This window comes from Micropterus dolomieu, linkage group LG07 (assembly GCF_021292245.1).
Source record: "Micropterus dolomieu isolate WLL.071019.BEF.003 ecotype Adirondacks linkage group LG07, ASM2129224v1, whole genome shotgun sequence".
Lineage (NCBI taxonomy): Eukaryota > Metazoa > Chordata > Actinopteri > Centrarchiformes > Centrarchidae > Micropterus > Micropterus dolomieu.
In genome coordinates, this window is record NC_060156.1 from 20,512,118 (window position 1) to 20,528,953 (window position 16,836).

General features: G+C 39.3%; 2 protein-coding genes across 3 annotated transcripts in view; one reads left to right on the forward strand and one right to left on the reverse strand.

Annotated features, from left to right (window-relative positions):
* Positions 1-9,990: 9,990 nt before the first annotated feature.
* itga4 (integrin alpha 4) overlaps positions 9,991-16,836 on the forward strand; it is a 29,794-nt gene continuing 22,948 nt past the window's right edge. Inside the window, exons 1-5 of one of the 2 annotated variants that reach the window (XM_046053669.1) lie at positions 9,991-10,346; positions 12,302-12,496; positions 13,185-13,303; positions 13,920-14,020; positions 16,480-16,612. In XM_046053669.1, coding sequence (XP_045909625.1) covers positions 12,315-12,496; positions 13,185-13,303; positions 13,920-14,020; positions 16,480-16,612 — 535 coding nt within the window. In that variant the 5' untranslated portion in view covers positions 9,991-10,346; positions 12,302-12,314. Of the gene's footprint in view, positions 10,347-11,061; positions 11,207-12,301; positions 12,497-13,184; positions 13,304-13,919; positions 14,021-16,479; positions 16,613-16,836 lie in introns of those variants that run through there. The other variant, XM_046053670.1, reaches the window with a different exon arrangement.
* The window catches only part of cerkl (ceramide kinase-like), a 67,779-nt gene continuing 64,567 nt past the window's right edge, over positions 13,625-16,836 (reverse strand). The window contains exon 14 of the mRNA XM_046053672.1: positions 13,625-13,994. Within this exon, the coding sequence (XP_045909628.1) occupies positions 13,970-13,994 (25 nt within the window). The 3' untranslated portion in view covers positions 13,625-13,969. The remainder of the gene's footprint in view (positions 13,995-16,836) is intronic.

Consider the following 16,836-nt stretch of genomic DNA (forward strand, 5'->3'; position numbering starts at 1 on the left):
CACAAGCTGTTCAGACACCCCCCTTCCTGCCCTCCTCCCCCCAGGGGGTCTGTGTGTGTGTGTGGATGTGTGTGTCACTGCACATATATCACTGCTAAAATATTTACAGTCCTCTGTGTTTTACAGTTTATATTACTGACCTACATTCATCTGTGTGTGTGTGTGTGTGAGAGAGAGAGAGAGAGCGAGAGAGAGTATGTGTATGTGTGTGTGTGTGTGTGTGTGTGAAGTCATGGCTAACTGTCAGTGACTTCAGCCACAGGAATATCTCCATATATGGCTTTGAACACACAAAGCTTCAAAGGGCTGTGTATGCGCTCATGTTTCAAATCCAACCGTTTTCTCTCCGAGTTTTCTCGATCAGTGCGAGTAAACTGCGACTGTTTCCCATACATAATGTTGATGCATGAGAACAATATATGTAGCTGGTAGAGACGCATGAGCACTACTGAAGAGAGTACGATTAAGTTAGTGATAATCATTCAAGATAATCCTCGGAAAGAAATGTGACATTAAATTAAATTAAATTTGGGGTGGCAGAGCTTCTGAGGGAGCTCTGATGGGAGGGGTGTATTTGTTTGGCAATTTTGTTCAAATACTAGCAACCTCTAAAGGATAATTCCAGTTTATTACAATTTGGGTCTTATTTTTATAATTTATCCCTAATTTCTATAATGTATAACAGTGCACTCTCAAGTAAGATATTTGAACACGGCAACGTCACTAAAAATAATTCGGACAGGTCGTGAAACACAAGCAGATAGACGATCAGACAGACTTCCAGGTTAAACAGGTAACAGTAAAATTATGGCCAAAACTGTCTGTTACAAACTTCCATCACTGGTTACAGTCTCACTTCCTGGTTCCACTTTGACCTACAATATTTATAGATGTCTATTACTGTAGATGAGTGCAAACAATTTTCCTGTAGAAGGAGGGATCTGCTCACTTTTAGTTTGCCAAAATGCACAGTGTACTATAGTTCACCTGGAACTGATCTCAGACTATCTGGTCTCAGAAAAAGTGGTCATGTGTAAATATCTGGTCACACCGCATTTGAAACAATATCAGCTAATTTTAATAAAACTGCCGTGATCAGTTGCTCACAGGGGTGACACGCAAATTTGCACGCTTGACTAGTAGCCAACCTTAGTGACAATGCTGCTCTTTGAGGAACTGAAAGTCGGCGAGTCCAAAATGTAAGAAGCTTTCGCAGATTAGCTGCTTTGCCTTGTGAATAAACAGGGCCCAACCCTGTTTCAGAATACTTTGAAATGTAGTCAGTTACTGAAAACGAATGGTGTGGCAATTTTTTGTAGTTAGTAATGTAATCCATTAGAAGACAAAATTTTTTTATCTAATCTGCATACTTAAAAGTGGACGCATCCACAACAATTTGAGTTCCACAAATGTTTTTTTTTCTATTTAAAAAATCCAAAGCCAATGAAATGCACCATTTACAGCTGGTCAAATCAAATTACCCCCACAAACAGTATTGGCACAAACTACAGGAGTACTGTGTGTATTCTACAAAATGAGGGATGCTGTTTCTTCTCTGTAAGTTTTTGTTGCTGCTTTTTTTAATCAAAGGCTATGTGGAGGACTTTGCTCTTGTAACACAAGTGGAGCACTAACCCAAAATTTCCATCTGTTGTAGAGGTGGTTTTCCTGAATTAACTGAGCATTGCTTCATGTAAAAAAAGTTTCACAATTTTTAAATCGCCATATTTTAAAGACATAATAAATTATTATTAAATAATTAAGCATTTTTTCAAATGTATGATTATAGTTACTTATTTTAATCTGATTGCCTAACCACATATGTTACTTCATAAGTTACAACATATGTAACCACAAATGTTACTACATACATTATTACATACGTTACAACGTATGTTTAGGGCTGAGCCCCCAATAGTCGAGGATTCGATGCTTCGATGGGCGGAGCCTGATTCAACTTTCGGATAATTTATCCGAAATAGACCCGCGAGGAAATGCAACGTGCATGTAGTTGTCGGCAGCACGGCAGGCATGCAAAACTCACACAAGACCGGTGAATGGCAGGCGAGAGAGAGAGAGAGAGAGAGAGAGAAAAGGGTCTTAAATAATCGTCAGTTTAGCTGGAAATTTACGGTGTAAGTTGAATGAATAGAGACTGCAGCTTCTGAAGATTAAAGCGGAGCTACGTGTGTAACCCGCGCACAAAAACACACATAATTCGTCTGTAGGCAGACTATAGTCAGGACTTGACGATTCTGATTCGACTATGTAAATCCTTAGTCGGGGACAGCCCTACATTCGTTACTACATACATTACTACATACGTTATTACATATGTTACAACATAGTTACAGCAAATGTTACAACATACGTTATTACATACATTACTACATAAATTATTACATACCTTACAGCATAGGTTACAACATATGTTACTACATACGATACAACCCAGCACTATGAATAACGTATGAGAATTACCTGTCCCCTTAACGACTTAGTTAGTTAGCTCTTCTGCTACTATAGTTCACTAACTAGCTCTACCAGTGGTCACAATAACATCAAGCTTCTACATCCAAGGCCTCGACGCACAGATTAATTTCTCTGTGCTAATCTATGGTGTAACCAGGACTTTAATTACTCCTTAAACAGACTGCCAGACAATCAAAAACAAGTATTTTCTATTACAGAGGCACAGTGTGGAAAATTTCCATTCAAAGTAATGTGGGGGGGACTTGAACTTTTAATATGTGGTCAGTAGGTCACTGTGTGTGTGTGTGTGTGTGTGTGTGTGTGTGTACAGAGGAATAAACAGTAATTTCAGCTGCCCTGCCCACCTCCTCCATTCTCTCCTTCCCTGTCGCCTCCTGACCCTGCACACACACACACACACACACACACACACACACACACACACACACCACTCTGAGATCAAAGCCCTGTATCTGATCACACTGATCTGTGATCAGTTGATATGAACACAGCAGGGATTAGATCAGCTGTATATTAGCATACCACAGATAACAAGACACACACACACACACACACACACACACACACACACACACACACACATACGGTCCTCAAGCTCCTGAAAAGAGTTGAGGGAGTGTGTTTGGAATCATGTCAATCAGCCATCAGCAGAGACATTACAGGCCTGTTATCTGTTTATTTGTTGATGGTTCAAATTTATTTGTTTTTGTCACATGTTTTTACAAAATGGATGCATTGTTGTTTAAGTTTTATTTTGTTGTCATTTATCTTGTTAATATTTTGTAGTTATACGTGGTTGTGATAACATTGTTTACTGTGTTGGCCGCCCAGACAGATTAACAACCACTTAACTAATTTGAACTGAACTGAACTACAACTAAAGTAAACAAAAACAATCTAAAGTAAACTGAAAGCCTAAACTCTACAAAAGCAAATTAGACTCTCCTTAAGTAAACATCAAAACTATAATAAACATAATTAAACTAAATCAGGAAAACTGAAGTAAACTAAACATCCAAATGAAAGGAAACTGAATTAAATGGCTCGACTAAACTTAGTAGCTAAGTGTAGAAAATTAACTAAAGATCTAAACTGAATAAATAAACACATTCAAAGTATAAACTAGTAAAAACTAAACGAAAGTAAGCTCAACGTCTAAACAAAAGGAAACTAAACTCTACACTAACTATACAAAATAACTAAAATAAACTGAAAAACTAAAGAACTAAACAGATTTTTAAGAACTTAAACTTTCCATTACCTTCTGAAGAGAAACTAGATAAATAGTGGTTTATTCCAAGGTAATTTCTGTTCTGTTTCCTATTCTCTGAATTTGTGTTTCAGTATCACGTCACACAGATGTTGTCGCTGAGATTCTGTGTGTTTTGTGTTTCTTCTGTCAAAACAACTGCACCACCATTATAAATGATTTGATAGAGGCTCATAAATGCTAGCTACTAGCAGAGGAAACACAGAATCGCTCCTCCACATCTGTAAAAACTGTGAAACACCAGCATTTTAGGGGACGGTATAACAGAAATAAAATGACGACTCATTGTGAAAGAAGGCATCAAATGCATTGCCTCACATCTTCTGTTGCACTTGAGCACAAGTGCATACACTTGGTTGCCAGTTTATTAGGTACACCCAGCTAAAACTAATGCAGTCTAATACAACAGTGCTGCAATAAACCCTACATTTTATAAAGTTTTTGTTTAAACTGTTTTAGATAGGTGTGGATTCAACTTTTGGAGGCTGCAGTTTGTGGTGGGTGCTGATGGCGCAGTGGAAAATACACATGCCTTTGGTGTGAGAGACTTCAATTCACACTGCGACACATCCACCAATATGTCCCTTAGTAAGACACTTAACCTTTAGTTGCTCCACAGGTGTGCGATCTCTGACATATCTAGCAATTGTAAGTCACTTTGGATAAAAGCATCAGCTAAATGTAATGTAATGGTGCATTATACTGCCATGTGTTTCTACTATTTTGTCCATCCCATTTATATCAATCTGCCACTCTGTGCTAAACATTGTCTTCACAACAAAAAGGACACGTATATCCTGGAAGAAACCTCATCGCTGAAGGACAGATTAAAACTCTTGATAACACAGAGCCGCACATATCATACAGTTTGCAGTGAACGCTCCATGTCCTGGTTTTAATTTCCATATTTAAATGTTTCTGTTGTCAGAATGAAATAGTGGTTTAATTGCAGCTCATAAACACTACATGTTAACCATGTCATTCACCATACATCAACAGAAATCCATGTTGATGACAACAGATGGGATGTGTATTTGGCTATAATGACGTTTAAAATCACAGATTAAAAAGAGAAAGTTGAGGCAATGGCAAGTCGTCTTAACTTCACTGCCACATAGCGCCACACCCTCACTGAGCAGCTTACATCAGCTTAGTTTTCCCAGTAGACAGTGAACTGAAACGGAGCTAAAATTTGTATTGGTTATGTGTGATGGATGAAAGAGAACAGAGGAAGTGTCAGAGCTGTCAACAGAAACAAATACACACTCAATTAGCACATGAGGACTGCACGAGTGCTGCTTTCTGCCTGTGTGATTGAGACTAATTGCTTATACTGGTTGTTTAAACTGGTCTTACTGGCCTCTTTTCCTTGCAGTAGTAGGCTTCAATCCTTAAGAGCAGTGGTTCTCAAACCTTTTCACTTCAAGGACCTTTAAACTGGCACAAATTAGACCCCCATTTGATAAGATTTTGTCCCAGGGCTTGCTTGCTTTTAGATGTTGTATTACAGAAAGTACATGAAACCAATGACCAAAACAGTCATTGTGTTACTTAGATAGATGGAATTACAGCTAAGATAAATGATTAAACTTTTTGCTGGGGACCCCCTGGAACCACTTCAAGGACCCCTGGGGGTCCCCGGAGCCCACTTTGAGAACCACTACTTTAGAGTTTTACAAGCACAGACTGAGAGCTCACATCTCTTGTCTCTCTGCAGAAGTTTATCTGTTTCACATTTCTCTCCTCCCATCCAACTACTATCTGCCGTGATCTCTGACCTCCTAATTGTAGAGGTTCGCAGTGACCATGTGGAACCATCACACAGCTAAAGGGATGCTATCAGTGCTAGCAGGAATGACTAATGAATGGGCAGGTCAGCAGTCAGAGTGTGTACATCAGTAACCTGATTTGTTTTAACCAATACAAAGTCTAAATCTCTTGTTCTTCCTTGTGTTTTGACAACCTGGACAGTCTGGTGGGTCTCAGCTGGTTAAACAACTAAACTGTCCTCAATGAAAGTTTCTCTTTTCATAACTGTGCCAGTGATGTGATGGCAGTTCATAAAATATTGCTGATAGCCAGGCAACAGTACTTTGATCAAAATACAGTAATTTGATGAAATGATTCTTCAAACCCCTGGCGACCTGTCCAGGGTGTACCCCGCCTTGTGCCCGATGTCAGCTGGGATTGGCTCCAGCCCTCCCGGCGACCCTGTACGCAGGATAAGCGGTTGATGATCGATGGATGGATGGATTCTTCAAAACCCCGCCCCCTAACAGCGATTGTCCAATCAAACTAAGCAGGCTTGTCAACCCTTTGGATTTCACCATGTGTTGAAGTGGTGTACATCGTTAGCACGTCTGGCCAACTATACCTACAGTAGTAAAGAGTGGTACTTCCAAGGCCAAGGAGCATGAATGGAATGATACCTCTGACTGATTAGACTAGGGGTTGAGGGGAGTTTGAGGGAATGGACTAGTATGGCAGAGCATGATAGGGTCTGATTGATACTAACCATGCATTCACATGCTGTCAGAGTAATCGAAACATTAGTTCCCGACTGGGAAAACTCCCTTAAATGCCCCGTAAGGTCAGAACAACAACTCAGAAAGTCTGCAAAAATGTTGGTACACGACTTGGTGATTTAACGTCATTTTACATAAAATGGCGGATGCAAGTAAATACTTTTAGTAAATTCACATCAGTTTTAATGTGCAAATGTGATTTGTAATATAGTATTAGGTTGTAACCATTACTTGCTGTCCACATAGAGTGACCTTGATCAGTTATTTAGTAGCATTAACAATCTAGGTAAAGCAATATTTTAGTGGTTTTAGGGAATTTAGCGTTAGCCTACTGGTGCAGCAACAAATCTGGGAGAAAATCACTAAGCCTCCAACTGCTTCAGCATACTTGGATAGCCACATCATACATACACATACCTGAATGCTATACAAACATGTTCATGTTGTTTACAAATTATGACTTTAAAACTCATGAACATACCGAAGTGGGTGGAACGACTTCCAAACTTGGAAAACTGGACTATCTGAGGAGCAGGTAATTGCAGCATAAGTCCTCTTTCAAGGCCTCTTCTCCTTCTGCAGGGGTGTGGACGGTTATAGAGGGGATCTGACCTGCAAGGGGATATAGATGGATAAAACAAAGGTTATGTGTGATGTTCCCCTGGGACTGTGTGAAAAAGAGAGATGGAAATGAAAGACAACAGAGGAAGTGTCAGAGCTGTCAACAGAAACAAATACACACTCAATTGGCACATGATGACTGCACCAGTGCTGCTTTCTGCCTGTGATTGAGACAAATGTTTTGTACCGGCTGTTTAAACTGGTCTTACTGGCCTCTTTTCCTTGCAGAAGTAGGCTGTCAGTCTTTTAGCAAAATATAATGTGGCAGTCAAGTGCATTTTTAAGCTAACACTGGCTTAATTTGCAAGCTAGCTACAGCTGATAAAGTCTACTGGCAGCAATTTTCAACAAAAATTATGGTTGCAACAAGAAGCTGCTTTTGTTCACCTCTGTCAAAAATGAACAACACAAAGAATTATGTGCTAAATCTGCCACCGTTATCATTGTAAACTGTATGCATGTGCTGCGTGAGAACGTAAAGATCGGCAGGCGTTGCAACAGTAACAACTAACAGTCTTACTGATATTTCAAAATTGTAACTGTTAATGCCACAGCCAAGGAGGAGGAGGAAACACGACTCTGCTTTGTGTCTCTGTCTGTCATTAATTTAACCTCTTGAGTGTGTGGGAGGGTGGGAAAAGTAGTTGGTCAGATTCCAGCACAATAACTGTGGGTCATTAACAGGAAATACCAACAAACACACTGAGTGAATGTGTGTGTGTGTGTGTGTGTGTGTGTCCTTTCCGTGATTCACACAAACACAACTGTCTGCTCCATAAGTGCCTTCTGTCTGGAGCTATTTTTATCAAAACAGTTTAAATCTGAAGTAGTAGTTATAAAGTGATTAATAAAGATGTTAGATATAAAGTTTGAGCTGAAGACAGATTGGTACCTTTATTATTTTATTATACTGTATTTATGTATAATTTTTTTTTGCACTGACAACTTTCTGTGAAAAGACTTCCAGATTGTCTAGTTTATTTACTGATGGCTGGTTGAAGGTCTGGAATGAATCACAGAGCGGTTTGAGTTCTTCAGTGACTCTTTCAGGACAAATATCCTCACACTGAACTTCAAGTGAACACGCCAGCTATTCATCACTTCAAACTCCAAACTACTTATAAAGTCATTATTTTCTGAGTCTAGTGAATCACACAAGTAGTTAGTTCCGTTGAATGTATTTTTAGTGAGTATTTACACAAACGGCTGGATGGATCTGTTGACTAACTGACTATCTGACTAACTGCAACAACACATACTGTAGGAATTCATATGATACTACTAGATAATACTACTGGTGGTTGTAATACTACACTGTTCTCATGGATGGGGAAATGAGCTATACAGACAAAAAACGTTTTTTGTACTAGACTGCAGACTTTTTATTTCTGATGACTAGTTGGGCGTTTTAACATGGGGAGTCTGTGGGGATTGACTCACTTTGGAGCCAGCTTCCAGTGGCTAGTTGATGAACTACAGTTTTTGGCACTTCAAAAAACTTCACCAACATCAATATGCATCCTAATGACTCTATTGATCCTCTGACTTTTCTTCTACGGCCACTATGAGATTGAGACTTGTGGTTGAAAACAACTATAGAATGGATTGCCATGGACTTCATGGTCCCCAGAGCAAGAATCCTAATGACTCTGATGATCAATTGACTTTTCATAGCGCCATCCTCAGGTAAAAATGTTACTTTATGCAATACTTGTGACCAAATACATCCAAAACTAATATCATTACCATCAACCTCAGCTGTATTTTGTGGTTAGTGCTCTGGCAAATATTTGCACGTTAACATGCTAAATTAACTTGGTAAACATTATGAGATGTTAGATGTAAATGTAAATGCTCCATACTTGTATAGCGCCTTTCTAGTCTTTTCGACCACTCAAAGCGCTTTTACGCTACATCTGCATTCACCAGTCACACACATTCATACACTGAGCCTAAGTGCTCAAACAGAAACTAACATTCACACACATTCATACACTGGCGGACAGCCAGCTGATGTTAGCATTAACCTAAAGCACAACTGTGTCAAAGTGTATATTATAAAGTTATAGATAATAAATGAACATGGGAGTGTTCTCAGACACATCCCTTGTCTTGTTGTAACATGGTGCTGTTTGCTGGCTCAAATCTGGCTACTGTTGGACTGAACTCTTCCTTAATTACACAGTTAAGTGTTGCTTCAGCTAAGCAGGATTATAGACCACATGACAGCTGTAACATCACAAAGTTACCCACCAATATTGGAATTATACTCCTAAACTTCTTCAAATGTAAATAAACTTTAAGTAGCTACACTTAAAAAGTTTAGTATCAGTTTGTGTTGTCTTTTAATTTATGGTCCAACAGTGGTAAAAGAAGTAGGCTACTCAGATATTTTTGGTAAAAGCAGCAATATGCTAACACAGTATAGAAGTACTCTTACAAGTAACTCCTGCAACTTTTACTTAAGTTAAAGTGTACTTAGCATAAACAAAAGTAATAGAAGGCCAGCTATTCTAAATAGCTCATTTTAGAAAAAAAAAAATGCTATTATTTGGCATTAATATGTAGGCCTATATCACCTTAATGTTGTTTGCTTGAGAATTCCCCAGGGAAATACATAAAATACTACAAGGCTACAAACCTACTTAAATACAGTTGCCTGCACTGCATCCAGTGTCACATTAATAACATCTGTAGCCTACAAGCTCTGACCAAAAAGAGTTCCATGCATATGTTGTTGAGTGTTTGTTTATTTGTTGTTTCTAGACTTGTAGGCCATATTTGTGAGTATTCATGTGTTTCAGACTGTAAAATCAGATTACAACCACACCGACTCCATTCACACTTTAGTGATAGGCCTAACGGAAGAGGAAACACCCCGAACACACACATAGCGCGCTCAGCATATAGGCGGTGGCGGCGGGGGGTGGAGAGGAAACACCGTTAAACACACACACACACACACACACACACACACACACATAGACACACACACACACACACACATACACGCACGCACGCAAAGGGAGGGAGGGTCTCCGCGCGCTCACTTCTCAGCTTCATTGACTTCATGTCACACTCAGATGAACTCAAGTTTCTCTAAGTTAGGTGCTGATTTTTTAACTTCTGTTTAGTTCCATTGGGCTTCATCTCAATTCACTTTTTCTGTCTGTCACGGAATCCCGGAACCTCGTGCGCGGCGCTAACGGACAAACCGGTTCAAGCACGAGACGGTTAATGGACCTAGGAGCAACAGGAGGTTTTACAGGAGACCAATACCGGGAACAACCAGGATTGTAACAGAGACTTTTGAAGCAAACTGCGCGCCTGTGACTCAGTCTGCCCAGTTCTGATTCAACACCTGCCCGGTACCGACTGGACCCACAGTTAGACCCGGGATATCTGCAGTCTGACGCGGGATATCAGCTGTCTGAGAGGTGCAGTAAATTGCCCGCTTGGTAGAGCCGAGAGATTAGTTGACAGAGTTGACGAAGGAAAGTTTTCACAAAAACAGTAAAAAATTTTCTGCTTCTTCAATGCAAAGATTTTTTACTTAAACATAATGTTTGATTGGAAAAGAAAATATTTTTGACATTTTGAAGATGGAACGTTAATAGATAAATCAAAATTAAACCCGAAAATAGCCAAAACATTACCTTTATAAGAATAAATTTGTATTCCTGCTTTCATCCAGTGGTTAAAAAATGTCCCCAAATTCCTTTACTTCAGTAAAATGCTTTGTTTGAATTAAATGTTCAGAATTAAACATTTATCAAAAATATTGTATTGTGGAGAATTCAGTGGAACTCTCTCATGGCCAGACCTAGAAGTTTGGGGGCTCTGGGCAAAATGTATCAGTTTGTTCCTCCAACTGATTCTGTTTTAGCTCCTGTCTGATTTAAACTGTAGATTTAGAACTAATCTAGGCTACAAGTCAAGAATTAGACACATTATTCTGATTCTTAAATTAGTTTAATTGTTTGGAACAGTTAAAATAGTGCAAGCTGATTTACAGGAATCAGGTCATTGTCATCTTTCATCCTTAATTTTCGACTTTCTAATAAAACAATATACTTAGTTTTATTATAGCACCATTCAAGAAGAGGTCAATTGTCCCAAAAAGACATATCTGAGAGTACATATATAGAGTGTCACTATGTTTGGTTTGTTTACCATGTGCAAATTCGGAGGTTGTCAAGGAAGATAACCTGGTGTCAGCGAGGGATGATCCGGCCCTGATCTGTCCCTTAGTGGATTCATGTTTAATCCTCCAGGTACGCGTAAAGTACGAAGGCAAGTATGTGAACAAAGCCGTTTGCATCGGCGACGCCTGTCTACGCCTATGCATTGTTAAAAAGCAAGTATGTCAGGGCTTAACTTTACTTGACCCATCTAGATCCACCCACCCCATCACCTTCTTATTCGGACGTTGTCAGTCTTTATGCTACGTCACCTGACCTCCTCCTTTGCTGCGGTCATACAGTTATTAGAGGTTGCAGCCTAACAATAAAGATAAATATGGGTTGTAATAAGCTGCTCCATCATTGACCTTTACAGAAGTTTTTCTGGTGAAGACAGGCTGGAATATAGTATGTCAAAATACTTTGGTTGTGTGCATCAGGAAAAGTCACATCCCTGATTGCTTGAAGACTACGATGTACAATTGACCTCTCATCATGTTATCAAGATGTAAAAACATCATGTTTTTACACTTTGGTTTTTGTACAGATTAAACAAACGAGATGTACTGTGTTAATTATTGAGCTTTAGAGGTGCTGGTAGAGGGGTTTTGTTGTATTTGAAGTTGGAACTAGGCCTGGACAATAAAACAATAATAGTCACCGTGATATAATTTCTTTCAATAACAATATATCAAATGTTCAATAAATATTCGATAAATGTTTGATTTCATTCACTTGAACTATCATGAATTAGGACTTTTTTCTTTTTTATTAAGATGTTTATTTTATTCGGGAAAAAGGACTGAACCACAGTTTGGCCTCAGGTCTTGACCATAAAGAAGAATTCAAACCACAATTAACCCTCAGGTTTCTTCAACTTTCTCTCAGGAGCAAAAATCAGCCTTTAAACTTGTAAGAAATAACGATTTGATACTTATTGTGATAATTATCGATATCGAAAGATATGAAACTTTTATCGTGATAACATTTTTGGCCATATCGTCCAGCCCTTATTTGGACAGAGCCAGGCTAGCGGTTTCCTCCGTTGCCAGTCTTTATGCTAAGCTAAGCTAATCAGCTGCTGACTGTAGAATTAATATTTATCGTACAGACACCAGAGACGAATAATTCTTGTGGCTTCTCTCAATTTTATTTTTCGAGTTTGTTCTCATTTCATGTGTATTGATTGTTGTTGATTTGTGTCTCTCTAGTCTTTCCACCATCATGTGTCCCTCAGCGGGCAGGGTGTGTGCTCGCTGCAGCCTGATCCTGGTTGTGGTTCAGGTCCTGGTCTATCCTGTGGTAGGATACAGTCTGGATCAAGAGCACAGTCTGGAGTTCAGTGGCCCCCCATCCTCCATGTTTGGATACTCAGTCCTGCTTCATCATCATGGAGCTCATCGCTGGTATACTTTTGATTTATTATTGATCCTCTGTTGATCTACTATTGATCCTCTTGATCATTTTTTAATTCTCTTTTAATCTCCTATTGAGCATATCGATATATGCTGTTCAGCTACTAGTGATCTTTTATTGACCCTCTATGGAGCTTCTGTTGATCTGCTATTTATCTTGAAAGTCTTGAAATTCTCAGTTGATCTGCTAATGATTTTCGATTGGTTCTCCTAAAAATTAGGGAAAATTGTCCCTAAAGTTACACAGTCATGTTTTAATGATCGACTTTTAGAAACATTTATTATTATGAAGTTTAGTGTGTTGTATTAAAATACTGTATATTACTTTATATTAAACTCCTGGAGATCTGGGTGTGATGATCTCACTAATGGAGGGCTGAACCACATTTGAAAGCATTATGGGTGTTAATAATGTTGGTGATGAATCTCCTCAGTCGTGACTTTTGACCTTTAAGCTTATTTAGCTGCAAAGATCGGTACCTTTACATTAATTTAATTATCACTGTGATGCTCATTTAGCTGCCATTTCCACAGTAGGACTCTGTGTGTGTCCGTGTGTGTGTGCATGCTAATGAGCCAGTGCTTGTCAATGAGAGAAGCTCTTTGATGCTTCACACACAGATGCCATTCAGACACTGCACAGACACAAAGACAGTTAAAGTCTCACTCTCTCTTTCAGGTTGGTGGTTGGAGCCCCAGTAGCAAACTCGTCTTCCAGTCCGTCGGTTCAATCTCCGGGAGCTGTTTACCAATGCAATATCACTGCTGAGCCCCACCGATGCCACCACATGACTGATGGTGTGTTTCTGTCTGTGTGTGTTTTGTGAAGTAATTTCTCCAACATTTGAAATACTACCAAACGTGCAACTGAGCAGTATCTAAAGCATTATATATTATTACAATGCACACACATTTATTACAGTAAATGTTTATTTATGTATTTGTCAACAACTGTACCTCCTCTTGTAAGCAACTATAAGTGGAGGCTTGTGTATAAACAGATAATGAACGACAATCTAGTAAAACCCAGCTGTAATAATGTAAAATATGTCTGAGAAATTGTTGACAAATTTTGTACATTGATAAACACATAAAGTCTCTTTAAATCTAAATTGGGTGGTTAAAAAGCATAATGTTACTCCAAAGGTAACAGTCTGCCTAGTAAAGTCTGCCTAGTCCCGCATCAGAGCCCTATAAACCACAACTTTTTTACAAATTAAACAGATGAGATCATGTTACTGAGCTTTAGAGGTTTTATAACCTTTGGAAAGAGCCAGGCGATCCCTCTTTCCAGTCTTGCTGTCTTCCATGTTAACACTATTAGCTGTGGCCTTTAACAATAAAACACCACTGAATTACCCGTGAAGGCTGCATGTGTGAAACAGCGTTAACATTTTAAATAATTTGTGTCCAGAGGTGCGGAGCTGTGGGATGACGTGTGAAGCAGAGAGTGATCACCAGTGGCTAGGAGTCAGTCTGTCCAGGCAACCTGGAGACAAAGGAGGACACATCCTGGTAACATACACACTTCCTGTTCTCACACATGCACATGCGCTGCCATTTAAGTGTATCAACACACCAGGGTGACAGAGGTACCACAGACGAGCTATTATTGTGACTCCTTAATGACTGATAGTCGACTGTGAAGGCATAGTGGATAATGGAGGAAGAAAAATACTTAATAATTTGCCATTCACATAAATGGCTACACCAGCACAAGGTTAACACAGAGAGAGAGACTAAGTGTACATATTTTGTCATTTTTTTTTTTTTTTTGTGGAAATTGATTTGCCTACCCATGAATCAGCAGGAAACCTGTTTTTACGTCACATCACTTGCTTCCTAATTTTTTAAATTGAAGGTGTACTGCTATTTGATAGGCACAGTATCTATGTGGACGGCACTAATAATAGTTTGTATGGACAGGCAGGTAGTTTACCAGCTTGAATGCTGACTTGCTACTGTAAGTGCAAGCTATTGTAGCACTACTTATGCTTCTCTGTGTCATGATTTGAATCAGAGATGCTGAGGTCACAGGACTTCCTGTTGCTGAAAATGAAAATGAAGAAATTGTCAAAAACTATCACATCTAGTGCATCAAATATGACCACTGACAGATACCAGGACAATGTAAACACAAAGTAGTACTGACAGCCATTTCAGCTTGTGGTAAAACGGTGCATCGTTTTAATGGGCATTTAGCATGTGAAAGTAAAAACTACATATATTTGTGTGCACAGTGGGAAGCAATATCCAATAACATTTTTAATGCAAATTCGGAAAGTATTTATTATTGGTCACTTGATAGGCACACGGTCTTGTTATATATCACCATTAGCAGTAAAAAGAAATACATGTTTTCCACCAGGGCAGTAAAATGTGAAGTTTAGCTGCTGATCTGACCTTCCCTGCTGTTACCGTTTCATTACCAATAAAATTCATCATTTTGTCTCAGGAAGGTAACAGCGCATTTCTGTCCATGTAACAAAGCCATAACAGAGAGATTACATGAAGAACAGAAGAACTACATGAAGTTACAATCCAACTACATATTTTTTCTACAAGCGCAGTAAAAGTTTAGCTGGCTGATCTGAGCTCCTATGCTGGAAGCTGCCGTTTATTTATTGCCAATTAGCGATCAGCTGATTCTCACAAACGTAACATACAAAGTCAAAAACAGAGCGCTGGAGAGAGAGAAACTACATGAAATTAATCCAACTAACAGAACACCACAAGCCAAAGCACAGCGCTGAAGAATAAACCAAAACCAACTAACAATAAATGTTTTTCTACCAGTCAGTAAAGGTTGAGCTGTCTGATGCTTCCATGCTCTCAGCTAACGTTACGGTTTTATTGCCAATTAACGTTACTGATCAGCTGATTGTCTCGCTAACGTAACCGGCAAAGCCAAACCACAGGCTGGAGAAGAAGTAGGCGCCATGAAATTAATCCATCTTTCACACCACTGACAGGGGAAACATGTCACGGCTCTCTATGATTATGGCCCCATTACAGCTTTCATTTGCACCGCTAAAGTCTGACAAACAAAGTTAATTACCTGTCCGGTAAAAAACAGACAACTTCTGCACCGCTTTGAAAACATTTGTCCCACATTAACTTATAGCCTTCCATCTGGGAAAATCCGTGATTTCTGCTGTCAGCTGTCTGTCCCGACTCCGTCTGGCTGTCAGCTCTCGTGCTAAATAACACGTGTGTCCTTCAGTTGTCCAAATGTCACTTCTCTTCTTACTTCTAATAAACAAGAAAACTACTCGGAGACTGTATGTTACAATTATTAGGCCCTCTTATTCTTCTTTGTACGTATTCAATGCATAGACAGTATATTACTGGACGAAGCCACCCCGCTGATTTGAATGGAGAACATTGAAGCCAGTTTTGGACCAATAAAATACTACAGGGCCACTTCCTGTTGGCACCAGCGTCTACTGCGCATGATCGCGCAGCATAACCGCGTTTTAATGACGTAGAACAACGGCAGAAACACCGTAATTCTGGTAGCTGCAGAGCTGCGCCAACAAAAAGATTCAAAAGATTGTTCGTTGACGGCTACGGTAGAAACATGACGACAAAATACAGCGACCTCCATAGAAGGGGGTGCCTGCGGTTATGTAGATATAAATGTCTCTTTCTAAGGTAATAAAAACATAATGGTTCATTATGTAAGGTCTTTACACACCACTGAAAACATAGTTATGGATCTTATATTGCATTTTTGTCAATAGAGCCTCAGAAATATTACACACTGGATCTTAATAAACCAAAGGGAATAGTTATTCAACATCAGAGTAAGTTTGTAAATCCTTACTATGTTAAAACAGAGTCTCTGTCACAGTGACATAGGTCATGGGAATGACAACACTGCTAACTTGTGATTGTGTTATTGTCAGTAATGAGTCCATATCACATGCTGTGTGTGTGTGTGTGTGTGTGTATGTGTGTGTATGTGTGTTCAGGCATGTGGTCACCGTTGGAAGAACGTCTTCTACTCCAAGAAAGACAGTCAGAACCACAAGCTGCCTAATGGAGTCTGTTATCGCTACAGCAATGACCTGAGACATGCCCAGCCTATTTTCCCGTGCTACAGAGGTACACACACACACACACACACACACACACACACACACACACACACACACACACACTTGAACTAAAATTACTAAACTAAAACTAAAATTCACACACCTGCTACATAAAACTGTCCACCTTATTCCTAACCACATTATACCTTGCTTGAGTTATGGGTGTAACTTCCTGTTATGTAGCATACAGCAAAGTGTGAACAAGTTTTCACACCTTTAACAGGACAATAT